The 27,976-nt window shown below is 46.2% G+C and overlaps 1 protein-coding gene across 5 annotated transcripts in view; it reads right to left on the minus strand.

Moving 5' to 3' along the window:
- Not3 (CCR4-associated factor Not3) overlaps positions 1–27,976 on the minus strand; it is a 56,135-nt gene that overhangs the window by 4,850 nt on the left and 23,309 nt on the right. For 3 of the 5 annotated variants that reach the window (XM_050173814.3, XM_050173812.3, XM_050173815.3), the window contains exons 4-15: positions 27,849–27,938; positions 27,248–27,472; positions 25,397–25,552; positions 24,089–24,331; positions 21,975–22,084; positions 19,184–19,299; positions 12,681–12,810; positions 12,417–12,488; positions 9,380–9,548; positions 7,255–7,639; positions 4,484–4,700; positions 1,290–1,419 (exon numbers count right to left, since the gene is read on the minus strand). In XM_050173814.3, coding sequence (XP_050029771.2) covers positions 1,290–1,419; positions 4,484–4,700; positions 7,255–7,639; positions 9,380–9,548; positions 12,417–12,488; positions 12,681–12,810; positions 19,184–19,299; positions 21,975–22,084; positions 24,089–24,331; positions 25,397–25,552; positions 27,248–27,472; positions 27,849–27,938 — 2,043 coding nt within the window. The remainder of the gene's footprint in view (positions 1–1,289; positions 1,420–4,483; positions 4,701–7,254; positions 7,640–9,379; positions 9,549–12,416; positions 12,489–12,680; positions 12,811–19,183; positions 19,300–21,974; positions 22,085–24,088; positions 24,332–25,396; positions 25,553–27,247; positions 27,473–27,848; positions 27,939–27,976) is intronic. The other 2 variants (XM_050173813.3, XM_055067898.2) reach the window with 2 other exon arrangements.

Raw genomic sequence — 27,976 nt, forward strand, 5'->3', positions numbered from 1 at the left:
TTTCGACAGTTAATGGCGATCAACGATAGCTATTAAATTAAATTATGGGGCTTTACGTGCCAAAGCAACGATAGCGAGAGCGCAACCATCGCAAAAATTCATCCTGAACGGGGCCCGTGGGTGCCGCCATCTTCCACAATCACTTCTCAGCGTACATGAACATTACGTAGTTCAAGGGCGCAATCGGAGATGGTTGTTCGGCGCGTTCGTTCGGTTACCGGCGCGCACGATTGGCCTAATCCGCGCCGACGTCGCCAGCCGCGGGGCGCGGCCACGTTTTTGGTGACGTCAAAATGAGGACACGCTCCTGTCAATCATCTGCCCACCAAGCATTTCGTCTGCTAGGTGCTGAACGCAACGGGAATTGAGAAGTTTGGAGCGATCATCGCTCGTTACGAGACCGGCATCGCGTGGTGCGTCTGGTGGATTGGATTGGATCCAAACGGCAGCTTCGGCAGCTGATTAACACGTTCGGATCCAATCCGTTGTATAATTTGAGAAAAATGGCGCTTGCATTAGAAACTTCGGTTGTTCCGCTGGCATTGCTTGAGGAGTAAGGAGAGCGGGTGGAGGTGCGAAACGCTTTTGAAAAAAATGGCAGAGCGCGAATTACGACGTAGATTTCGTTTCTCGAAACAAATAGTGAGTTGGTTGTACAGAGAAATCGACCCCATAACCGGGTGCCAGCGAGCTGCTGAAATGTTGTTGCTGTCTCTTGAAAATTGCGCCAATGTTCCCATAGTTTCCTTTTTTTTTTTTTTTTTTCTGGCTTTGCGCGTCACCACCTAGGGACGACGCGGAGAGATTAATACTTATGAATTGTAGTAGTCACACGTATTACTATTTGAAAACGTGTTTAAGCTTGAGAAGAAAAAAAATACATTTTTTAGATAAAGCTTTCATTCATTGGAAGACGAGAAACATTTCATTTTGTAATATACTGTCTGCAAGCAGACGAAAAAGGAGGGAAGTAAACTTTCGGGGAGTTCACTGCTTGCTGATTGGCTGCTCTCTCCGCCCCGTTCGCAGAAATTTTGCATACCGCCACTGTGTGACGTTGCAGCAACCAAACAGAACGCGTATCGAACAAAGATCTTCCGATCGCGCCCCAAGCTTGCCATGTAATGCAAGTTTGTACAGTGTACGTAAACCGCAGAAACCCAGTAATGCATGGAGCTTGCACAGTGAGGACAACGCTATTCCTTTATGTACGTAATGCGTCTACGTTTGGTTGCAAATGCTATTCTGAAACACTATTTAACGCATCACATCGCTGCTTGGCCGCTCACCTCCATGTAGTAGAATACAAAAAAGAGCGTCTCGGTGGACAGCTTCTGGAAGAACTCCACCGTGTCGCAATGAGGCAAGCTCTGTGGGTAGTAACTGGGCACCTGCGTCGGGTTCCGCGGAAGGTAAGGCCTGCACGGAACAGAGACGTGGGGGAAAAAGCACATTGAAGCGAGGCCCTGGAAACACTGCTTCGCATCCCATTTTAACAGGCAACTCGATTTTTCAGACCCATTTTCTTCCGAAAAAAGGAAAAACAAACAAGAACGACTAGGAGTGTGTGGATAGCAACTTTTTGAGACCGAATCAAATACAATTCGAATAGTGCCAGACACGAATTGAATACATCTAGAATAATGAGCAGCCGTTTCCATCATTAATAAAAAAAAAAATTCGCATCCTAGTACATTCACAATGTCTCACATTCACAATCATTCACAATGTACATTCACAATCATTCACAAGAAGCGTCTGTCATTGCAGTGCGCGTTACGAATCTCCTAGAGGCAGCAGGTATGGACTATTAAGAACATACAAGCAGTGTGCATGCTTAGGACTCCTCAGTGAGCGGAAGGAGAGCAGTTTAGCTGGAAGCGTTTGGTTCTCTGAATGACGCACAGCACGCTTCATTACATACCGTATGTACTCAACAAAAACCCGCCCTCGATTGTAACGTACACACGTTTGACGTGACCTAAAAAAGTCCTTCACAGTAACCTGCACCTCATTGTTTCATACAGAAATACTGCGTTCCCTCATTTGGGAAATCAAACATTTACTCCCAATGCACTAAAGTTGCGATAAACAAAAAAAAGTTTAAGTTTTGCTCACAAGGCACAGCATCGATTGCGATAGCAAATTAGGAGACAGCTATATGAAGTAAGGATAGTAGTTTTATCAACCGTAGACACTTGTGAACATTCGCTTACCAACTAAATTAACAAGCATGGTGTCACGTGCGCACAAGAACGTGACCACATCTCACTCAATGACCACAGAAACTCGCTATCAAAACGCTGGAGGGAGAAAGTGCGGTAGCAGGAGCGAGCGAATTGACCTTCGCGCTGCCTCTCTCTTCAACATGAACTAAGCGACGAGAACAGAGCGCGGTGCGCCTAGACGCACAGACTCTGTTCCCATCTCAGGTCACTTTCAAGATAGGGGCTGCGTCATACGCAGCAGTCGCCAGAGTAGAATGTTCGCTCCTTCAGTTTGCATCAGTCCCGCATGCAAGCTTTGGCGACTCCGAACGCTTGTGATGCAGCCCGATTTCCGTCCGTCTCCTTACACGTGACCACTTTCCGTTTAACTGTGGCATCGTCATGAACTTGGCATGTCTTCGCAGTCGGCACTTCCATGCTGATAGAGCAAACGCAGAAAACAGGAAGACGGACGGTGGACTAACCTAAGCACACATACTGCAGCACACGGAGCAAGCTACGCTGACTAGGCTTGAAGCGCATACGAGGTGGCCATTTTGAAGTGCTGATGACGATATGGTAAAGTATATTTAGGGTCGTACTCAACTCTAATGTGCAAGCCATTTTTGTACCTATCTTATTGCAAAAAAAGAAAAGTGGACGTTAGATTTGAGTAAACACGGCAACCTCTCAAGCTTTATGCCTACAATGGCTATCAGGATGAGATTTAACACACTTTTGGTCAAACTTTATGTTCAATTGCACACAATTGAGGGAGGTTTTTAGGTTTTAAAAACATATGCTAGAGATACCCGTACTTTCAAATATTGACTACTCGGTTTGAAGACCAAATAGAATTAAACAATATTTGATTTGATATTCAAAATTTTTTAATATTTGCACACCCATAATCACGAAAACTATGCCCATTAAAGTTGGGTAAATACTGTGTGGATGCGCGACTCTCACGCGTCCCCTGATAGGTTGTTTTCCCGCATAGCTCCTGCCTCCTGTAATCCGGCTTCGTCGCATGGCCTGGTGTCCGAGGCAATCGGTGTGGTTGAAGCGCACTGCAAGAGATGACGCGAGTGTGGCTCTGCTAACGCCACCTAAACGCGAGTTTACTTGGGCGCGGAAAGGAGAAGGCTCTTCCTCTTTGGCTCGGGATCGGCAAGCGGCGCGGACGTTCCGCACGTGCGTCGATCCATGCCTCTGCGAGACCGTCTCACGAAGCCTACCTCGGAATGGACAGACACGATCTTTCGAACAACCGTACACGTGAACGACCAGGAGTTGGTGTCCAGCATGGAGCGAACATATTCGCTCTTTATCCGGTTGCGGCGAGTCGAACATTTGCGATTTGTCGCGTGCCCATCGGCACGTTTTGTGGGTAGCAACTCTGCTAGCAGACATGGTCTATGAAAGGTGCAATAAATGCCCTTGTTGATTGTTTGCACTACTGCGTTGTCGTTCCTTTGACCCAAGAGCACGGGTGAGAACCCTACAATACCATGGAGGAAGAAAATAAACCGGCATTATGTACGTCACAAAGTCAGCCTTCGCAAGTAAACTCTGTGAAGCCACACCTTTTTGCCTTTTTTCTTTCAAAAAGTAAGCCGCAGACGTGCTCCTGCACTCGGCAGACTTACAGAGTGCAGGACGGCAGGGTGCTTGGTTCGTGGTACATTTGAATTGTCACGCAACTGTTCGGGTGCTTAGCAAACCACTTTGTGCACATCTTTTGCTACTGTGCAACTTTGGTTGTTAATTGCAACCTATCCTTTTATTGTCCTTCATCACAACATGCGAGTGAGACATCTGCAAATTGCTGTCTCACCCGTGGTCTGTGGCTGTGCGGCAATGGATGACACCAATATCTTCAATTGGTTGTTATTGCGCACTTTAAAACAGTCTGAAAAGCGACACCGTATTCTGCTGGTTGAAACGAAGTGCTTGAAACACGTTTGGCTGGTCCTAATTGTGCTATGGAATCCGGTCGACAGCACTCGGAACTACTCCGACTCTCTCCGACTCTCTCATCAGACAGGCTCCGAGATCTTGTTGAGCTCCGATCACGCGACGTTCGCCATTTCAGTTTGCTTAGCACTTGCAATCTAGCTGCTCCCGACCAGCCAAAGATACCGTAAAGCTTACTGCAACGCGATTGCGTGTTGGGCCAGACTTTTCTTGGCTCCAACTTCGCGACTTCCCTCCCTAGCTGTTCCCTTCCTCCAGGGTGAAGACAGATGTAGCAAGCCAGCAGCAGAGCCACTGACCTGAGGCGCTCAGAGTCCGACGGGTGGGGCATGTGCATGGAGGCGGCCTCCAGCAGCCGTAGCTGGTAGAAGCACTCCTTGGACAAAGGGGCGGGGCCTAAGGGGGCCACGCCTCTTAGGGGTGGGATGTGCGCCTCCGTCGTTGCCGCTGATTGCTGCTGCTGTTGCTGCTGTGGCCGCGGCACCTCCTTGCTGCTCACCACGGACTCGAACATACCTGCAAGTCACCTACGCTCAGCAATGGCACACTCAAGAGCCCACTCCGGTGGGCGGATCTACTAATTAGGCACAAGGTCCCTAACGAACCTGTGGCATTAGCCAGGAAGCATACAAAGTGAAGCTTCGATACAATGAACGCGGGTACACTTAAATAAAGCTAACTTTGTTGGGCATGCTGTATATCATTAACGGTATCCTACAGTTAACAGAAACAGGAAATGCAAGATTGGAGACAATACCGGCCACAGTGAATACGGTAAAACCTCACTGATAACGATCTCGTTTTGTATGGTTTCTCGGCGCCGATGTACACGATCGAGACAAAAAATGATGACACAGTTACGCTTCTTTTTTTTACCTGTTCGTACATTCCTGGAAAACGCAATCTTTCGACACCGTTGCTCAGTACATCACCAAACTGCAATCGTATGATCGTACAATCGTTTTCCAGCAGCTAGATCCCATGCAAACTAGAAAAGGCCGTGCCATGAAGAACAGCAGCCACCCACCACAGCAACTTCCCTGCAGTACTCAACCACTGATCCCAGAAGAAAATGCCAAAGTGCAAAAATTAAGTTATCTTTCTGCCTTTTCTGATCATGTACATGTATTTTTCATTTATTTAACTAAAATGAGCAATAATTGTAATTGCTGAGAAGCTTCTTGCAGTCATCAAATCAGCTAATAGCTGTTGTGGGCTCTGCTGCTTGCTATGACACTGGATGACGACAGTGCAAACGAGAGAGCAAGTGATTTTATCGCTGCTTCTGCGATGCAATTGTAAATTTCCTGCTGTATACAGTGCAATAGTACAGTAACAACCCCATTCATACGTTTCGAAAAAAGGAAGAGACGTGAGAAAAAACGTACTAACCAGGGAAACGCACAATCCAAACTAGTTTTAAAAAATTTGACAAACTATTGTTGACATGTACCTAATGCGAAGCGCTGTGCGGATCGTTGCAGCACGAGACGTCGATGTACGTCAAGCTGGTGATGCTCCGGCGGCCCGAGACACGTTTTGTTGTTTTCCTATGCGTGTTGTGCTAAATCGAGCAGGTGGGCAACGCCGTACGTTAACAAAGCAAAACGTGATGCCCACATCCCACTTGCAGCAGGGAACGGTGGCATGTTTTGATTTTTGCCTACTAAACGCGTGCAGTGCGCTACCAATGGCAGTACACACCATGCACTGTAAAACAGATAGGTGAAGATGCTTATCACAATAGGTTTGGTGGCGATAGCCGTGAATGCAGCGTGCGACGACCCGGGCGGAGATTCGCTGGTACCGGAATAAGAAACTGTGCGCGCCATTGATTTCACATGGGACGGGTGGGCGAGTATTGCGGTGAAAGTAGCCGCAGCGGGAAGCTATACGGTATTCTCGGTTGCGTGTGCCTTGCACATTTTATGGTTTACATGGGATCAAGTGGCCGGAAAATGTATCGCACGACTGCAGTTTGGTGACTTACTAAACGTTGGTGCCGACAAATTGTGTGTTCTGGGAACGTATGAACCAATAAAAAAATTAGCACAACTCCATCTGGGTCATTTTTTGTGTTCTCGATTGCAAATGTTGGCACCAGAAAAACGTACGTAACGAGAACGTATCAACGAGGTTCTACTGTATTCGGCTCCTATGTTCACTGGAGCATTTGGTAACATATCAGCAATGTTTTCTTACTATGTTAAAAAAAAAAGTATTCCAGGGCCACTGTAATGCTATAAAGCATGCAGCCCCGGTACGACCCAAATTCTGCAACAATCTGTTAGCAAAGTTGCTGGTTTGTTAAAGGGCCACTCAAGAGAAACACAAAGTCAATTTAAGCTGACAAAGCATTCTGTCAAGATTCAATTTCCACTAATTTTGCAGTGACAGGTTAAATACTAAAAGAGACAAAATAAAACGTCAAGGTTCTATTTTGCTAAATACCATGCCGAGACCCCAGCCCCGCTGTGTCAGTGTGACGTCGCGAATTCCGAAGTACTTTTTCTGCAGTTTGGGACGTTCCGACTGTCGGCAGATGACGCTACTAGTACTAAAATATCACACACTCAAACTCGGTCACGTGCAGCAGAAGCGTGAGGCATGCATTAGGATCCAAAATACCCCACTCGTGCATGTTGCATACACGGCAGATGAAACCACTAGTAGTAAAATATTGAAACGGGTGTAAACACTCTATCGAGCGCTTATGGCTAATTATACTCCTTTTTGATTATATCTTTAGTTACTTACACTTGCTATGTGTTCTCGGCATAGAAAGATACCATTTGATTCCATTTTCATGTTCATACGAAAGCCACCTAACAGATTTTTTTTTTTTCTGGGAATGGTTACAAGATAACCAGATCCCAGATATGCCAACCCCGTGACGTCCGCAAAGAAAACCTGAAGTCTTCAAAATTATAACATGTTACGCTGCAGCATACGCAGGTGTCTAAATAAAGCACGTCTTCCAGACTAAAGTACTGGCCCACTGAACTTATTCCACAACAGCTACTGCTACTAAAAACAAGCTGCGACATGGGAGAATGCAAATTACACTCACTTCGCTCACACGACGATGACTGCACTTGCTGTTGTTGCTGCTGCTGCTGCTGCTGCTGCTGCTGTTGTTGTTGCTGCTGCTGCTGCTGTTGTTGTTGCTGCTGCTGCTGCTGTTGTTGCTGCTGTTGTTGCTGCTGCTGCTGCTGTTGTTGTTGTTGCTGCTGCTGCTGCTGCTGTTGTTGCTGCTGCTGCTGTTGCTGCTGTTGTTGCTGCTGCTGCTGCTGCTGCTGCTGTTGAAGCGTGTGCTGAAGTGACTGCTGGAGCGACGTTTGCTGAAGCTGCTGCTGCTGTTGTTGTGAGGATGGTGACTGTAGGTGACTCTCGAGACCAGCATTTAATACCGCCTGCTCTGCTATCGACTTCAGTGACGACATCGAGTCCCCGCTCTGCAAGACAGAGAGGCAGACATTGATCAGTGAAATGTCCTTGGGAGCACTCGGTTAAACAATGACAAAAGTTCTCCACATCTTATACCCGTCACACGGGAGGATTTAATGTCGTTAGCAATGAATTACATTCACAATTTATGTCATTAACTCACTGCTATTAGGGCATATCTGACATCATTCAATGATGACCTTTACAATCAAATGAGTTTCGCAACTAGTTCGAATATGTGTCACAACCTAATACCAAGGTATCCACTGAAGCCTACCAGAAACCAAATACAAGAGCAGCAAAAACAACACACAATTACAATTACTTAATTTTAAGTCACTCATAAGGTTTTTTATGGACACAAAGCTGCTGTGCATTTAATCAGCAGGTGTCGAAGCGTGTTCACACTGGATCCGCTACGTCGACCATGTTGCTTTTTAACTACTTATTTGATTCATACATGGCTTGAGCCTTGTTTAGATCATCTGAATATGAATCACTTAATTACATAAGTAAACATAATTTATTTATCTGAACATTTTAGCTAATTGGCATAAATTTCTAAGATGAATAAATAATTTAAGAAATACACTTCTAAAAGTTTTCTGCATAAACGGTAATGCTAATCTTTTCTGTCTCACTGCGCGACAGAGAGCAATCGCCATCTCATCCGCATGAAATTTTCTGTAATGTTGCGCCACTACAGCCAAATGTCATTGCCGACAAATCCAGAGAAAACACGGGAAAGGCAGGAGATAGAAATTTAAGACGATGATCAAAACTAGAACAAGGTAAAAGCAGGAGCCAACGTTTCAACAAGTGGATTTGTCTTTTTCTATGACAAGTGGTCTTGCCTAGAAATCGACAAGTCCACTTGTCGAAACGCTGACTCCTACCTTGTTCTCGTTTTGCTCATTACCGAAAAGTGACATTAAACTAACTGTGCAACATGAAAATTACAACTAGTGTACACATCGCTTAGATAACAGATTCATTTAAAGTACACTGTTTAAAGGTTAACAGCAATACGATTTTTTACCACTTAAAGAGCCTAGATTTATAACATTGCAGTATAAAAGAGCCTCCGGGCAAAATTTTGTGTGAATTAAGAGTATAAGCATCAGGAAAAGCTGCTACGAATGGACGTTTGCAATATCAAATCGGAGGAAAGAACCAAAAAGGGAAAACTGGTCATCAACTATAACATTGAGAACTAGCACGGCTTTTGTACTTCTTTCTGTATTAGAACATAAAACATACAAATTAAATATTTTGTCAGCCTGCCAAAGCAATGATGCTTTTGAACAGGACAGGGCAGTGCTATGGTACGAATGACAGTCTTGTGCTCTAAGAACAGAGGAAACTACAGTTTACTGAAGCTACGGTTTACACACTGTTTTGTTTTAGTTGGCCTTAAAGTGTAACTAGCTGTCAAAATTTTGTGCAGTTAGACATCTTGGAGGCACTTATGGCACAAGAGGCTTCAGAAGGAGGCTTCATGAATCAGTGCAAACGTTCAAGCATAAACTTCCTACATGTAAAAAAAGCAACAACATCAAGCAATAGAAAAATAACTTGCTTAGCACGCATCTTGCCTGCTAAATGATAGAACCTGGGCAGATAAGATTCTGGGACGTCGCAGTGATGACATAGGCAGAGGGGACGAGAAGGAAGTAAAAGGCCACGCACGTACAGGTTACTGGTCATGATAGGGAGAGGAAGCTAGGGTGGCCAACCATGTCGCGCACCTTGTCGACTATGGGGCCGTTCATGTGCAGTATCGACGGTGCCGTTGGAGAACTTGGTCGGCCCTGAGAACTCGCCAATGAGGCGTACAAGGAAGCTGCCGCAGACGACGCCGTGCTGCCGAGGTCCGCCAACGTCGTCGTCCCGCTGTGCGCCAGTTGCTGTGACCCACTGCAGAAGCCCGCAGAACAGGACGCGTGTCACAAGAGACGCACGAGCAACACTCTTTATGGAAAGTTTAAAGCCAGGTGCAGTATTCTCAATGAATCATTTTCATCATTTACTCTGGTTTGCATGGCAGGCAACAACTAGAGGGATTTCTTTATCTGCTCACATTTGAAACCAAGAAATAAAGCGTCACACATGAAAGAAATTCGGAGGCATGCTTCATATAATTCAATGTAACATTAAGTCTATACACTGGTGCAGCAAAATGTGATGAAATTATTGCGTGGAAAGCATCACAGATCTTTGCCAATAGAACCGTTCGTAGGGAAATACAGCTTTAAAGCAGTCTTTTACGACGTTAAGGGGAGACGCGGGTCTTTATATGTCAAAAAATCGCAAAAGAGTCGATTTTCGGAAAAGTGCGTTTTCGCTACGTTTATACATTCAAGAATCCCTCCGCGAAATCTAAAACCTAAATTTAATCGGAAAATAATAAAAAAACACACTTATACGGGCCAGGGTGGCCGCGGAATTAGCAAAAAATCGCCAAAAATGTTCGAACTTCGCGCCGTCGTCATTTGCGAACGCGTTGGCCGGCGGGCGCCATCTTGAGCTTGTTTGGAAGCTGCTTTCTTTGTGCGTATTTTGCGCCGGTTCAATATGGCGTAGGTGAGGAGGAACCGACGCTATCGCGTCATTTCTGAAGGATGCGCCCGTGCCGCTGATTGGCCAAAGCACGCACGCCCCCCCGCGCGCCTCGCTCCTATTGGTCCGGCGCCGTTTGAGTGCCGATTCCCGCGTTCCCGACAGGCTGGTCGCTCTCGTGCGCGCTGCTTGTTTGTGTCGTTTCATCGCGCCGCTGTGAATGTTCGGCCGCTCGCTTCTCGACAACGTTCGATAAAGTGTCTTTTTCGCTGCCCGAAAGGCTGGAGGAGACCGTCGTATGAAGACTACTACGCGTCAAGCGTTCGGCAAGGCGCGAAGGCGGCCGTGGAATGCGCGACGGAAGACGGATGCTGTCGTGTACCCGGAGTTGCCGGCTGCTGGTCTGCCTGAAGATTCTGCCGGATCGAGTTCCGAGCTGCAACCCAGTACGTCTAGCATCAACACTTCGTCCACCCACGCCTCGCGTGTTGGCGCAGACCGCGTAGATACCGTTTTCTTCACGACCGAAGAAAGAAGCAAGCGCGCAGCGATCGCCGATAAGGCGAAAACGCGCCTGGCGTCGCAGTCTGCAACGGAGCGAAAGTTTGAGCTGCTGGGTGTTGACACGAAAGAGGACGTCAGCGACAGCGGAACGGAACTTGCGATCGTGGATTTATGCGTGGTGCAAGACTTTTTTGGACTTATGCCGTGTCCCGTGTGCGCCAAGAAAACGCTGATGCTTTCGAAGGACCTCGCCAAGGTGTACGGGCTCTGTGCCAAGCTTGTGCTGGAGTGCTCCACGTGTGGCATGCGCGAAAGGATCGTCGGAGGCTTCACATGTCCAACAAGGATCACACAAACAGAAATGCTTTGATAAACAAGCTTGCAAAGCTTGCAAAGAGGCACAAGCCACCAACAGACTCTGCCTACACTCCTGGGCTTTTATAGGTATAGGTGTGACCTTTTGCTGAATGCACAATTGTGAGAGTGTGCAAGAAATAATTTTTTTTTTTTAATTTGAGTTCTGGGATTTTACGTTCCAAAACCGTGATATGATCCTGGACCAATTTTGACCATTTGGGAAGCGCTACAACACAAGCAAAGGAACTTTTTTGCATTTCAGGTCCATTGAAATATGGCGACCACCACTGGGATTTGATCCAAATTTTTTGTTGTAGCCATAAATTTTGTGGAAGCGACATATTTTGTTGTGGCCATGAACTCTGCGCAACTTTATTTGCATAGGGATGCCATTTCTATGCCTTCTGTACAGCAAGGAACTAAAATAGGAATGTGAAGCTTGTGGTGCTAGCTTTCTGGCATTGCTTTCAATGACTATGCATGATTTTGCAACCAATATCTCAATGTGATTTTTTCAAAATGGCCATATATATGTCATGAACTTGTTGCTGAAAGACAGGGCTACATGGTGGTGCAATTTATATTGCCATATTGTTAGTCCATTAAAAGTTATAGTGAACTGAAAGTTCAAACTCGTTTTTCTCAGCTTCATGTTTTTGGACACCGCACACTGCCTTACGGGGGATCTTCATATGTTCTTTCTAAGTACCAGCAAAATGTTTGGTATCAATATATTTGTGTCGAATGGATCTAGCCGGTGATGCTATTTATTTAGTTCTAAAGTTGCCGGCTAAATTTTAATTGCCACTAAATACAAATTAAAATTAGCAAAAATATTGAAATTATGTTTACAGCTGGTATTTTTGCATTATAGTTGCACTGAGAACAATAAAAATAGCATCACCGGCTAGAGCTACTCTCTGGCGTTCTGGCCGTATGCTTTGTTTTTCCTTTTGACAAAGTTAAGTTTTTGAAAAGTCCCGTAAGAAATTGATTGAATTTCTGTATTAAAAACTTTGCATCATTTGTTCTACTGAAGATATACAAAATCTAATTAGATATTTGCAATCAGCAGAAAAAGCTGAACAATACTGTTAAATATCACCCTGTTCACACTAAAATTAACAAAGTTGGTTTTAAGACCCACATCTCCCCTTAAACTGAAGTTACCAGGCAAAGACGTCACAACAAAACAAGTTAACTGCAGAAGCGCTGTTTTTTTAATTGGGAATTCCAGTTCATGTCCCATTATTATTCTTTGCAGGGAAACGGCTTCGTCATTACACAAGGAAATGAACAAGACCACACGTTAGTACAGCACTACTAATGCACCACCAGCATCAATTGCAGGCACGTGGTGCTCACCATGTGTTGCTTTCTGATCCACCAAGGGTGGCAGAATATGACCTTAGAGACAGCAAGCACACTGCAGGATCCCTGCACAGAATTTTAATTTTAAGACCCAGGTCAGCTACCCTCGAGTTCTTCTCCCCCCCAAAGAACAAGTCACATCGCAGCACAAGAACAACTACTGAAGGATTTTTCAGTAACAGCAATCCATCAGTCAAGCCAGAGTTATGTTTTTTAGTGTTAAACATTGGCGTTGTGACAAACAGAGTCCCAGCACACCTGTTGTTTGTGGTGGCATTAGTGCTGTTGTGCTGTGTGGGCGAGGGTGCCCGGTGGAAGTGGCCCTGGTGGTCCGTGGTCGCCGCTCCGTCGATGGAGGGTGCCGTCGACGGCGGAGGGGAGGGCGTGCCTGGGCAAGTGAATAGACGAAGCCCCGTCCGGTGACCACCCCATTTCCCAACAGACAACCATCACTACTACCACCAACAACAACAACCGCCGAACATGACGCTGCTAAGCCAGTCGGAAAGCTCGCTATCACTAGCTTAGCTAAGCCAGGAATTCAAGCCAGGACTACCATTCTGCTGTTGGTCTTGAGAGATCCTGAATGGCCCAGGGAGCAAGTGCACAACAGTTTATATGCGGTGTGCACGAAGCGAAGTTAGCTCAAAGGAAAGTTAAAGCTAGCCTGAAATTGGCTACAACTTTGGCTTGTCTCATGGGCTAGTACAAAGTCAAGTTCAGGGAGGACATGTTCTGCAAGGATTCCTTTCCTTCCATGTTATTCTCTTACAGCTTGTTGAAAAGGTAACAGTCTCGCAGCATGCAAACCAATCACAAAGGGTAAAAAGGACAGGGAAAGGAATCGTTACAGAATCCAGTGCCTGATGTCAACAAAATCACGGATTTCCCGCACAGTGATGCCCAAGACGTGTACAACGTTGCATGCAAAGCTACAGACACCAGCTGCAAATGATGCAGAAGTGCATCCGCAACAACGATGCGACTAACTGAAGCCACCATCACAAACAGGACCACTCGCACATGTACAGCTCTTCTATGCTCGCACGGGTTAACTTACCTCTCCTCGGCAAGGACCATTCACCTCAGCCACAGGTCACTATCATTGTCTCAAACTTTTCACAGTGTGCCATTCTTGGACAGTTACAAAAGCACGTATCCAGCCCTCTGCCCAATGTTAACTTTAAAATGCCCTCCTGCGCTGTGCCTGCAAACTTTCTCACAGTGCACCATTCAACGAGTCTTGGAATGCTGTCCTTCCAAGCTATTGTTGTTACAATCCTCTGCAAGCTTTAAATGGTTCTGTCGAAAGACCATGTGCTGCCAGTCCCTCCTACTGTGAACAGGGCCAGTTGATGAGCACATTTGCAAAAAAAAAAAAGATAAATAAAATAAATAATAATAAAAAAGAAAATGGCAGCAACACTGCTGCATAAACAATGGGTCCTCAACTGCACACAGTGTGAGATGGCCGCAAAAGAGAGGGAAAGCAGAAATCGCAGCTGTACTAGCTGCACTACCGTGGCAGACCGCATGAAGGATTTGCAGAAAAGGACAACAGCACAATCGGGTCCGAACTGCTAACCAAATTAGGGTAGAAAAAGATCCGACACCGAAAGGCAAACAGTTGGTGCCCACACTACAGTGCTCAAGTGACGACTCCCTCTAGAGCTCTCAAAGATCATGCCTTCGTTGTACTATGGGCATCCAAGGACTGCACTCCAAGAATCAAGTTTGCACCCTTTTGGGGATTATCTTGTCCCCAAACAATAATCATCATTTATCTTGCATGCCCTTGCACGCCCGGCACTTCCAGGTCACAAATGGCATGCGCGCTATAAGGTTGGCATAGCATTCTCAACAGGAAAGTAGCGAGCACAGAGATTCGCAGAAAAGAAACACAAGCAAGTCCGATGACACTTATTGCTTGGGGCAAAGGTGCCACCTCAAAGAGCGTACACTAAAGACAAATATAAAACCAAGCTAAAATGATAGATTTATGCTCGATAATGTCTAAGTTGTCAGTACTATCAAGAACAGAGCTTCAGAAACTGAGAAATTGAGGTAACTGCAGGACACAATTTGAGATTCTGCTCGATACATTCCAGTACTGGCCCAATGACGTAGCGAGTCCTCACAATTCTGTCACTAGTGCTCAACCACGAAAACGATCATTGCATTGCATTATAAGATAGAAGAAAATGCTACTTGTTTACTTCTACGACATTTAGAAAAGCTTTTTGGCATTACCCTCGACAACGACGCGGCCAGTTGAGAGGTTTCTTTTTCGCCAGACTTTGCGCCGCCCGCGCTTTCGCATTTCAGTAGTTTCGTTAGCCGGCACTGGTTTTCCTGGCTCATGAAACTGGCACAAACTGCGAGTAGCAGAGAACGAGGCCCATCGTGATGAGTGTTGAAGATTGCGTTTACGATTTGGGGCACACCTTCCCTTCCGCTTTTGCACGGTTGGCTCCGTCATGGCTCGGTTTCTGCACGCGCTTCTGTGTTAGCGTAAGAAACTGTAGCGTAGCACTGGCTTTTGAGCACCGTTTTACTTACTGACTGTAGTGAAGCGCGGCGGTGGCGCACACAATGTCTCGCTCGGCGGTGGGTGATATGAATTGCTCTAGAGGTGTGTGGACACTTGAGACGCGATTTTCTCTTAAAGGGTATTTGTCAAACATCTCCGGTGCCAATCTTATGAATGATATTTCGAGCATATTCGGCGCCACTGGTTGTCGAGAGGTGCTGATATCTCTGTGGAGTCGGCAAAAGTGATTTAAAATTGTGCTTCCGCCCACCGGCGCACACAACTCGGGCGTGTTCACCTCCAAGCACTTGGTCACGTGGTTGTGCAAAGGTCGCCTGCTACGTCCAAGGCATGCGAGAAGGAGATGTCATTTTTTTTTATGACCGGTGCTATTGCATTTCCAGTAACCTAGCGCAGCCAAAATTAAGATACTAAACACTTTTTTTTTTTTCGGTGACAGTTCCTGTATTCCTGTACAATGAGGTGTGCGCAGTCGCGATTTCACCATGGCCACACACGGTGCCTCTTCTCGCGCATGTCTCAAGCACTTCCTCTTCTTAAGAAACGTGTTCTGGGGACAACAGATTGATAGCCACAGGTGCTGCTAGATATTTTTCACGATCTCTTACTGTACAGCATATTTCCGTGTACGCTGTTGGCACAAGTAAAACATTTTTGAGACAGAATATTGCCTGCAATAAATTTTTGCTGTATTCATGAGTTTTAAATCATTTCCAAATGCTGGAAACTGCAATAAAAAAGAAATTGACCACAGAGGCACAATCTTTGGGGAAAAAATTTTAGCCTCGAATGGTTGGAGTAAGTCTTTTCTTGAAATGAAAGAAGCGCTGTAAGGTTTATAGAATGGTACTTTAACAGTCCACGTTGTGGGGATCCTAGACTCTCACGCATTCCCCACATGTTGTTTTCCCCGCACGGCTCTTGCGTCTCCTGTAATCCGGCTTGTCCCAATAGCTAAGCGCTGGCAGTGGTTGGTGTGGTTGCAACATATTACGAGAGATGATGCGAGTGTCGCGCTGTTAATACTGCCCGACAGCGGAGTCAGTTGGGCATGACTGGGAGGAGGCTCTTGCTCTTGGGGTCGGCGAACAGCGACTCGCTTTGCGGGGCACCGGAATAAGACGAACACGATCGTTCGAATGCACCACCGTTCACGTGACCACACACACAGATAGGCGTTGGTGTCTAGCATGGAAGCGCGACATAGTCCCCCGCTATCTGGTCGCGGCGACTCGGACTGCCTAGACTTATCGCGTGGCCATCGGCACGTTCCATGTATTGCGAGTCGGCCAGCAAGCATTAGTGTATAAACAGCACAATAAATGCCCTTGCGATTGTTTGCACTACTGTGTTGTCGTTCCTTTGTCCCAAGGGCACATGTGAGACCCCACAATGTCAACTTAATATTTGCCTTTAGTGTTCCTTTAATCGCGGTGATGTCATGGCTGCCATTTTTGCGCGTACAGCCAACATGCAGCTGGCGTAAAAATTAAACAAACCGCGGTACCTGAGAAAAAGCTGAATGCTTTCGCAGCCCGGGCATGCAGCCTGGTATTCATTTCCAGCCTAACCTAGTATGCGTGTGAACAACGCTGTGTAACGTGTTCCTACTGGCTACAGTCAAACTGCTTCAAAATTCAGTGTTTTGTCAGATGCACGATGAAATATGGAAAGCGGGAGTGGAAGCACAGTGGCCAACCAAGCAGAAACAACTAAACTAATTCATGCCTCCTCGTACGTGCTACTGACGCCTGGCAGAACTTTCTCAATCCAAGAAAAGTGAAAACTTAATGCCTTCTTAAAAAAAGAAAAATCTAAGTTGAGCAACAGCCTCCACAGCACCAGCATCTTCTTCATCATCATCATTAGACTATTTATGTCCGCCACAAGACAGAGGTCCCTCTCGGCGATCTCCGATTTCTAGGCGTGTGCAAATATCAAAATTTCTTAATACTAATTGAATACAAATACTTAGAATCGAATAATGATATGCACATGTATTTATCAGCAAGTTGGTTTATTTTAATTTTAACATGTTGGAGCACTGCAATTATATTGTCATCGGTAAAAAAAATTGAACTAGTAAGACTGAAATATCATGTATTTGGCTCTTGTTAGCTTTCGAAAATTGAGTAATTTCTGCTAGCTCTCTGTTCCTACCAACCTGTGCATTATTGTGCGGCACGAATTTCCCGTAATCTCAGAAGCATTTGAACCTGTACCAGTTGTCACTAATTGCATTTGTTGCCGAGCAATAAGCTCAGGACTGGGGGCTGGAGCCTGCGAAAGAATGCACCCCCACAGTTCGCAAACTCGTGCCCCTTGCTACTGAGAGGCTAGCTTTCCAGCAATGCTTAGACGTCGAGTGGCTAAGCGTGCTTTACAGGCGAAATTTCGCCAGCAGCATGAAATTATCACAAAAATTCAGCACAAGATCAGACACACTTTCTTAGATTAGATGGATATAAACGCCAAAAACCGTGTTTTCTCCCGCACCGCCAACAAAATATATTCTGTTAGTTTCAAATGTCCGAATACCTAGTTTTCGAATCGAGTATTAGAAATATAATATTCGATAATACAGTCGAACCCGACTATATCGAACCCGTTTACATTGAATTATTCTATATATCGAACAATTTCTGGTCACGGTATAGTTACAACGAGTATATATAGCAAAAATTACGCTTACATCGAACAAATATTGCAGTGACTCCCGATATATCGAACGTCAAGCGCCGGAAAAGTGCCCCCAGAAGTTGGCTTTCCCTCGCAGTAGTGGGGAAACCCGGCGGCGCGGCTCCATCCAACCGCTCTCCCTACCGTGACCGCGCTGCCTCGGGCTGTTCGGTCGAGCCGTCGACACTTCCCCTGTCGCGCATAGTGGAGTCTATTAGGCCATATCCTCCCTCTTTATCATCTTTCACCTGCCACCCCCTCTCCCCTGACGACGCTTCGCCGTGCTCCCTCACGGGTTGCAGAATCAAGCGTCCTTCCTTTCTTTAGATCACTATCTAGCGACACTCCCCAGCAAAAAATGATCCTGTGGCCCGCCTACAGCGCTTGCTCAGACAGCCAATCAGAGGCTCTTGTGCTCTCTTCGTGCAAGATGGCGAAACAGCGAGTTCTCTGGCTGCTTCTCTGGTTTATCGTGCTTGCACCTTGTGGGCCTTCTCCCACAGTGTTGCCGTGATGAAGCGGCAGAATTCGCCTTTCGTCGTGAAGCTCGAAATCATAAATCGCGTCGAACGCGATGAGAAGTTGGATGTCCCCGCAGCGTGCAAGATTCTGAGGAGCACTCTCGGCACGATTAGGGCTAAAGTGGCCAGACTCGCAACCCGGTGCCCATGGCGCCCGACACGTACGCACGGCCGTGTACGAGGGGTTCTTCATACGTGCCGGTTTCCGCGTGCTCGGTGAGGACTGTAAATTCTGATGAATGCGACGAAGCCGTTGCCGGTGTTGCCGAAGTTTGGAGCGAGCTGTCAAAATTTTCGGGACATTCGAATCAACGGTGGACGAGTTTGTGAGTGCAGATGATGGTGTCGCGACCACGGTAGAGCCCGGAAACGAAGACTACATCGCCGACATCGTACCGAGCACAAATGAAAGTAGGCACATTGAGGAAAGCAACTACGGTCCTTTGCCCACATCCTCCGAAGTGATTGGTGCACTCGCATTAGTCCGGCGCTACTGCGCGAATGCGGAAGGTTGCGGCCTCAGCTGCTCCGACGACAACGTGGGGAAGTGTGTGCGTCGCAGGCAGCGAAATTGCCCAAGCAGAAGAAAATGCAGGACTAATTTATGCCAAACTAAGCTAGTTTCGTTAATAAAGTGATTTTATAAATGACATGTGCTTTTATGACATCCAATTATTTAGCAGGCTTATATCGAATTATGCTCTATATCGAACTGATAGGCGTTTTTTTGCGAGTTCAATATAGCCGGGTTTGAGTGTATTCGAAATTTTCAAGTATTCGCACTTCTGTACCGCTTACCTGTCTTGTGCCAGCTGGCCCCATCTTATGCCTGCAAGCTTCCTAGGTTCATCACACTAGTTCACTGCCGCCCCCAACTGCGCACCCATTCTCTGCAACTCTAATGGAGCATAGACTAACAGAACGGCAACATACAGTGCCTCAAGTGCGCAAGACATCTACGCAGAGACTCAGAAACCAACTTCGGGAAGAGAAGTAGGGTGGCCACTCACCTTTGGCGTTCGCTGCCGCTGCAACGGCATAGGGTGTCAATGGCGGAGACGCCACCGCATGATTTTGATGGGAGTTGACCGATGGCGAACTGTTACTGCTGCTCTGTGACGATGTGCTGCAAGAGGATTTTTAAAGAAATTATACACACGAACCTCGTTGTAATGACACGGGATATGGTAACGCATATAACGAAGTAAATGAAATTCCTCCCAACATCTCCACAGAGAGCCGTGTATTTAAAACCTCGTTTTAACAGGAGTGAAATTGTCCTGCCAATTGATACAACGAATTACATTCGTCTCTGAAACCAAAAAAAATGGGCAACCAACCATTGCTCGCCAAGTACGTCGCTTTTCGTGTGATTTGGCATTCGTTCACCGTGGCAGTTCAAAACTCCCGCGTTCCTGCGTCGACTACGCTGTCGAGCAACACTGGTACTTCTCACCGTCGCATGTAGCTGCACCCCTGCGCCCATAGAGTTTCTCACTTACCACCTAGAGGGTAATCTGGCGCCACCGTCTATGGGAGTTTCTTAAGGGGGCACCGTGCCGTCATGGGAATGACGGTATATGTGTCTGCGAGGCTTGTGTTGGCTGGTGTTGTAAGAGGCTTCGTCTAAAACGTGGATATGGCTACGCAAATAATGCGTTCTCAAAGTAAGATCTTCATAAAATGTTTCCATTCACGCATATTACATCTTTACTCACCCACGATGCATGACCAAGCGAAGAAAAGCAAGAACAGACGACCAACTGTTTCAAAGCGAGCGTGAACCTTGTCGTCTGTCCTCCAACTTTAGCGGCCCACTGATACTTTTTACGTAACATGTAGTCGTACACACAATAACAAGTTTTCATAGTTAAACAAAACATGTTTTCGCGTAATAATAAAGCTAAAACAGCTTTTCACGTGCTGTTCTTGTAGAAAATGAATCATTGTGACAGACGGAACGGTACTTGCCAAGCGCGTCTTCAAGGTGTCCTGTCTCTACGAGAACGATGCCAATCCGAATCCACAATATACCAGCATTCCCATGCATACCACAGCGCAGCAGCGCCAGATTTCCCTCTAGGTAATGTAGTGAGAAACCCTATGCCTGCGCCCGAACATCAGCGCACCATCGCGCTTCTCCACTGACCTATCTTTCTTGCGCGAGCCGCGCCACCCTGTATGGATATGTGCGGTGGCGCGAACGATAGGTGCATTCACTTCTCTCTTTCAATGGCGCGCCGCGCACGCAGCTGCAGCTGGGCCTGGCCTCAGAGACCTCCCCGGCACAGTCTAGGGGGTCAGGCCCCCCAGGCCTTGCATTCATTTTTCTCTCTCCCTGCGGAGCGCTGCACCAGCTGGCAGCTTGTCTTGGCCTCCGAGATCGCAGTGGCATCGTTGCTACCTTGGAGGCCACGAGCCGGCTGGGCTGGGCTGAGCCAAGCCCGCGCGGCGAAGTTTGCCTGTATTCTCAATGACATTGTGGAGCGCTGTGTTGTGTGCCACGTGCTGCTGGACCATGACAAGCCAAGTGGAAAGCTGGCGCAAAAGACCATCAAAATGGAACAGAAGGCAGCTTTCTAAAGGCTGTTACACATGCCAAAGGTTCTTGTGCTGTTTCATTTAAATTTCGTCGCACGCGTGGCTGTGTAGCAGTTTTCCACGGGGTAAGGGCATCCTGTTATTTCGAGGTTTACAATTGCGCACCCCCCACTGGGGAAATAAATTGCAGTAAATAGAAATAATGGATATAACAAAGTACCGGATGTAATGAAGTAATTTCGGCTCCCCCATCAGCTTCATTATCACGAGGCTTGAGTGCAGATCACCACTGACCACCTAGGATTTGTTTAAAGGGCCCCTAGCCAAGTTTGGCCAATTTAGACAAACAAGCATACTTCAAGCGCCGATGATCGTGTCTGCAAAGTGTTACAGCGCTGCATGCTGGCCAGAACAGCCGAAATTTCTAACCAAACGCTGTGTGTCCTCCCTCTCAAAGAAGTGCTGCTCCCAGACGGAGTCGAGGTAACATGCACAAACGCCACGACGTAAAACGCAGTCCTAACAACGTCACCCACCATGACACACACAGTAGACTCTCTGTAAACGGAAGCTCGAAAGAACAGGGAAATTGGTTTCATTTATCGGGAGTTCCATTTACTGAGAGACAAGGCTGAATCCAATTGCATGAATACAAAACCGACCAACCATAAAGATGGTGTTCCGTTTAAGCGATTTCCGTTCGTCGAGATTGCACTGTACTCTGGCAAATCGTCCAACATGAAACATGCTATGACAAATGATAGGGAATGGTTAATTTGCATTCACATTAGTGATTCCTCTAAACACACAAGCGCAAACCTTGTCAATTCCGATTTCGTCTACAGGTGAGCACATGCCTGCTTGCAATGAATGACGTGGCTAGCAGCTTGTCTGTGGCACCATTGATTGAGTGATTGATCTGTTTTATGGCAAAGGCATCTGATGCCATAGAGTACCATGACAAATGTTTTGATGATATGTGTAAGTTGACTTCCATCATTTAACATGACACATATCTGCAGCCATATAAGGCATAAAATTTGTGGCTATAAATATGCGGGCACTAAAAGAAAGCTTAAAAGAAACGTGTGTGGGTAAGGCTAGCAATAAAAACATGCAGTGTTGTATGGTTTCATTACGAACGTTGACGACTAGTATAGCAGCATTCGCTTGGACCAAGCCAGATCATGCTTGTCTGGGAGCGAATCAGCAATTTGGTCTGTCATACAAATCCAGCTCTGAACGAGCTCTGGTCCACACCTGTTGTTCCGAGAGGTGATGGGCGCTGGTGCTTTGCTGTTGACCGCTGCGATGACGACACCGGAGTTGGCCACCACACTCCGCGCCGTCTTGACCACTTGACTGCTCTGCTGGGGGGGAGGATGACCGCGCGTTCGCACAAAACTTCAGCACAGCGGTCTCTGCAAGGCCTTTTGATCGCTGCTACAACAAGCTCACAAGACCAGGACAATGACAATCTTTCCTCTTCAAGGAGCCCTCTAAAGGACTTAAAGCAATAAGACATTACCTTGTGTTGGCAAATTTTCTACAACTTTCTCACATAATTTTCACTTAGAAACCCATTATTTGGCTACTTGTTAGCTAACTGAGCTTCTTGCAGTACAAATGCAAACCATTGAAAAAGACGCAGATGCAAGATACAAGTAGTACACAGGATCTATGCTGGAGATCTCCCCCCTTCACCAGGAATTGTCGAACTGAACCCTTCAGCACAGCCCCAGCTACAATGATGGGCTAGGTGACCATCCTCTCCAGAGGCCATCTTGTTCTTCTGTTGCCATATCCTCTGGTTTATATCAATGCCTTGTCCGTTCTGCATGTCACAGATACCTACCTAGTGTATACATTGTCTTTTTTTAGGTGGTTTTCATCTGAGTTATATCATGTACCAGCCTGCCCGACATTTAGCCTTGCTGCAATACTACTAGATAAATTACATTTTTTACAACTAGATGGGCCGTAAAGGAACTAGATCTAGCTACAAGATAACTAAGCTGGCAACACTACCTTTGCCAAATCTTTTATTGTGTGCTTTCTCCGTGCACTCAACAAATGCTCTATCGCAACTGTTATCCATTTAGCTATCCCATGTAGAAACAAGATGGCGCACATGGAAGCAAGGAGGCAACATTTGTCCATTGAGTGCAACAAATGCTGTTGCATTTAGATTTAGAAAATGTATACAAGATCAATGAAGGGAGGTAAGTGAACATACTGCAATGGATGCTATTGCATATAAAATCAATGTGCACATGAAGAACAAGGTAAATGATTCCAAGTACTGAAATAAATATAACTGTGGACAAATTAAGGGGCGAGGATAAGTCGCAGCACCGTATTTTCTGGTGTATAAGTTGTACCTTTGTATAAGACTATTCACGAGTTTCGAAGAAAACGTTGGTATATATGACACACCTGTGTATAAGACACACCTGTGTACGAGACACACCTGTGTACGAGACACACCTGTGTACGAGACACACCTACTTTAACTTGGTTCGGATGATGAAATGAGATTTTGCAGGCTCAGAAAGCTCATCACGAGATGCCGCACTCGCCAATTTCAGGGCTCTGAACTTTCGTAAACAAAACATTTACAAGCTGCAAATTCTATCAGAATAAAACAAAGCAACCAACGCTCCTCTTAGGCGCCAGAAGCCGTAACTTATTGCCCTTCACTCGAAGCCACCAAAGGCCTTATAATCCGACGCAGTGTCAAAAAGTTCCGCCACTTCGGACGGCAACATCACTGGGTCACTGTCCTCGGCCTCTAACTTTTATGCGACATTGCAAGCATTTATAAGCAAGTGCTTGGAACAAGCCCACCAACAATGATCACACCATGCCTGAACACAGGTGTACAAAAGGGAAATGGAAACCGGAAGCACTAAGACTACTGCTGGACTACTACAACTTCTCGCACAGATGATGAATGACCATGATAACCAAGTGGTATTGGTAGATGTCAGGCATATTTATTGCGTCAATTCCGAGCGTTTAACCTTTACTTTAAGAAGAAAAAAAAAAAAAAAGGAAATACAACACACTAGCACGCGTGACCTCCAATAACGGAAGCACCTATCAACTGTGCATCATAGCAAAAAAACATTGGCTGCGTCAGCCCACACGATTTTATGAGCATATGAGTTGCACCCTTGTACAGAATGCATCGTCGAAAATTTAGGGGAAAAAAAAGAATCACGTCTTATATGCCAGAAAATATGGTACCTAGATGCTATTGCATTTAAAAACAAATGTCATAGAAGGGAACGTTAATGTGACTAGTCTAATAGATAGATGCAAATGCACTTGAATAGAAACCGCGCGCCATCAATGCCAGCATTGCAGCGCACCTCACTGGACCTGGAATGATTTGTGAGCCCTGGGCTAGGCACCGGTGAGCTCGAGTTGGTGGAGGCGGGCGTGTCGGCACCCGGCACGTCCTCATTGGCGTTGGGTGCCGCCGGGTCCAGGATGCAGTTGTTGTCCGCGTGCTCCAGGCCCGTCGCGGCAGCGCTCGACTTGGTCAGGAAGTCCGCCATGTCCCGCAGGTCTAGGTCGTCGTACAGGAACTCGTTCTCCTCGAAGTCCGGGTCCTGCACGCGTGTGCCCGTTCGCCACTCAATCACGCTGCTGCGGGCAATCAAATTCTGGCCGCTATATCTTGCAGGCGACGGCCTTTTCCGATGCTATTCCGCCTTTCGTTTCTCCCGCTTCGAGAGTGGTCAGACCAGTTGCCATGTCCTCATTATCAATGCAATCAGTTGGCCAGAGAATGCTGGATGATAACCGTGGCATAGAATCATGCTGAAGAAATCGCTGAAAAATGGAGGCCCTAACGTCTTTCTCAAAGGAACACTAAACCAAACTAGACTGCCACAGCCGTACTTCTCAAATCTCGGTTTGTGTCAGCGAAAAATAAATGGCCTATACGCAGAAAAAAAAAAAAAGCGAGGCCAAGCTTCTCTGTTTTCAAAACTGCACTAGAACTTTAAAACATGGTTGCCGATGTGGTAGAGGCAATGTAATCATTTTAATGAACAACCAGCTTTCCCCGGCCAGATGGTTCCACAACCTACAATGCCATTAACATCAAGTACAGAAATGTCAAGGTATTGCTGACACCAATCGTTAGCGTTCCTATCATTTTTGGCCTGCTGAGACTGCTTAATCACACCCATTTGGCAAGGCAGAAATGTAATAAAACCAATTCCGGATGTACTGAACTTTAAAGGGATTGCAAAATAATTCGATACAGTTAAACCTCTACATAACGAAGTCGGTAAATTTGGCACTTTACTTTGTTATATCAATACTTCATTACATTAAAATTCCACATTTCATGCAAATAAGTACGGCCACTGACCGTTTCTTTTTTTGCACGGAGGGGGGCTGTAAGAATTTCGAGATTATTGTGCAAAAACGAAAAAATTCAATGACAAAAAAAAATTTCTTGAATTTGAGAGTCCGCAATGAAAGATATAGTTTCGTGCTGTGTCGACGATGTCTTCACATCAGCGGTACAAAGCAAAGCCTGTGAACAGCATGCGGAGGCGAAAGGTACCGACAGTGACCACCCAAGTCAATGCCCTTTAGCTATGCAAAAACCGCCGTAGCGGATGAATAGTCAACTGACAGACACCATGAAAGGAGAGGCCCACCTGACAAGACTCGATGTAGTACTCGACGTCCTCCTTGATCTTTTTGATCTTGCACACCTCGACCGTGCCATTGTCTAGCATCCTCATTAGTGTCTCCAGCTGCAGGATGTGATACCGATGCCTCGCCAGCAATGCTTTCAGCTCATCTACTCGGTCCTGCAACAATGACGGCACAGTTAGGAAAAACAAAAGGCCTTCGGCACAACAAGCAGGGTGTCTACCAAGTTGACATTTACAAATTCCCCTAGTTTTCCAGGTTTTCCCCGAGTGCCTTTGCAAAATTCCCTGAGTGATGCAGAACTACGTTTTATGTCAAGACGGGCTGAAAGCATATAGACCCGATGCTGTCAACCTCTAGTAAGCATACGACAAATTTAAAGAAAAACGACTTAGTCCAATTTGAATACTAAGGAGTAGTATTTATGTTATTCAAAAAGAGAATAGAAGGGAGGGGTTAGTAAAAGGCACAGCAAATAAAATGTCTTCGAAAAAAATCCCTGAGAATTCCCGGTTGGTAGACACCCTGAACAAGGCTTTACATACAGTTGGGCACACTGTTAAACAAAGGGTTAAGCCTTTAGTACAGGTATTAAGATGGCAACATCAGGGAGTTTAAGGTTCCGGACAGCTAAAGTTAGTGGAAACACAAGCTGCCAGCTGTACAAGAGTACACAAAAAGGTGTACAAATGAATGCAGAAGGAGTACAAGAGAATGCAAGCAAGGAATGGGTCATTGGGTACTCAAAGACAGTTGGGTGCACCATTTCCAACGCTCCCTTTGATCAAGAATTCTGCAACTCTTAGACTACAACTCTACATTTGAGCACAGTGCTAAGCTTAGGAGTGTTCCTTTCTCCAACCCACATCTGAATTTATTCCCACTCTGCAAAACATGTGCGAACTAACCAACCAAATATGCAAGTGCCGTTGGCCTAGGCTTGACTATACCAAGCCACCTGCTCCACACTTGGAAAAGGACTGTGAAGGCTTACGGCCATTTCTGTTCGGCATGAACAAATCTGCAACAGACAGCTTTTGCTCAAAGCATTGTTTACAAATGAGAAATGAAGGATTGTCACAATGGACAGCCACATTTCATTTCGTGTTCAGCCACATCTGCCAGCGTACCATTCACCGCCAGAAAAGCAGCTCACAACCGTCATTACTTCCAGGGGCAGTACTTTCAACCAATTCGCAGTAACGACACAGCCTTTGCATAATAACCACAGAAAGTTGAACAAGCAAGTCTGGATTCATGCCAGCAGAGCTGTTCAAAAGAATGAGTGCCACAACAGGGACCAGACAGGGTGCAAACTAGGCACTAAACTTTATGAATGCACACACAAATGTAGTCCTAAGCAAAAGTTTCCGGGCGACGGCAACAGCAACAAATTAAAATGCAACGCCATGCGAGAAGGGAACTGCATCAACACATTGCAACGCCATGCGAGAAGGGAACTGCATCAACACATTGCAGTAGTTGAACACGCCGACGTAGGCTGTACCACTTCATTTCAACGAGGATGCCCAGGCTGCAAAAGGAAAAACAATTTTTTTTCCCGCAAGATTACTGATGTCCAAATTTTCGCTCGCAAGTGCACAGTTGAATTGCACCAATGCTCCGAGAAAAAAAAAAAAAAAACCCAAGAAAACCGAGATCATAAAGCAAAGAGAAAACCCAGTCAAACATGCATAGACCACAGAGTGTGACATTGCGTTACAACCCTGTTTTCCTCTTCGGCTTGCTATATATATATATATATATCCACGGCTTTCCAGTTTTGCAGTGACAATAGCACAGCGCATGTACACATTTATGCGTATGGAATGTGAATGTAAAAGCATGCTCACCTGGTTGTCGTTTTTCTTCTTCTTGACGCCAATAGTTAGGGACTCGAGCTCGCTCTCGAATTGGTCGACGTGAATGTTGAGTGATGCGATGGAGTTCGAGAGCCAGACTGTGATGTCCTCCTTCTCCTTCTGGGCGGGGTCCACCTTCTGCGCTCCGCCCAGGCCCTCCTTCGAGTACGCCTTGGTCTTCGTCTCCCGCTCCACCACCTTAAACCTCTCCATTTGCTGCAACAACGCAAAGCAGCAAGGGGGGTGCAACGTCACGCCCTGTCACTGAAGGTGCACGTCGTGAAGCGGGCACAGCATGCTTCCCACTACAGTTGCCTTTCAGCCTGCCAACAACCGCTACTGCCGGCATGCTTCGGGGCAGCGTAGTGAAACTCGTCACGAAATCAATCTATCGGGCAAGTCGCTGTAGCACAAATAAGACAGACACAAAGCACAGAAGAGAGGACAGCACGGGCACTGCATTGTCCATGCGCAATAAACCATCAGTTGTAAGTAGCACCGTGTCTTTTTGTCTTCCCCTTTACTTTGAGTGCCCTGTTTGCGCTACGGGTCACACGATAGAACATTTTCAATAAGACAGCAGAGGTCTCACCGTCTCTATCAACTTCCGGTTATCCATAAGGATCCGCTTGTCCTTGATCTCGCTAGATGCCATCCATGTTTTAATTTGGTCTCGTAACCTCTGCACAGGCCACACAACAAGAGCAAAACGAGCTCGTT

The sequence above is a fragment of the Dermacentor andersoni genome, chromosome 8, assembly GCF_023375885.2.
Source record: "Dermacentor andersoni chromosome 8, qqDerAnde1_hic_scaffold, whole genome shotgun sequence".
NCBI classification, from domain to species: domain Eukaryota; kingdom Metazoa; phylum Arthropoda; class Arachnida; order Ixodida; family Ixodidae; genus Dermacentor; species Dermacentor andersoni.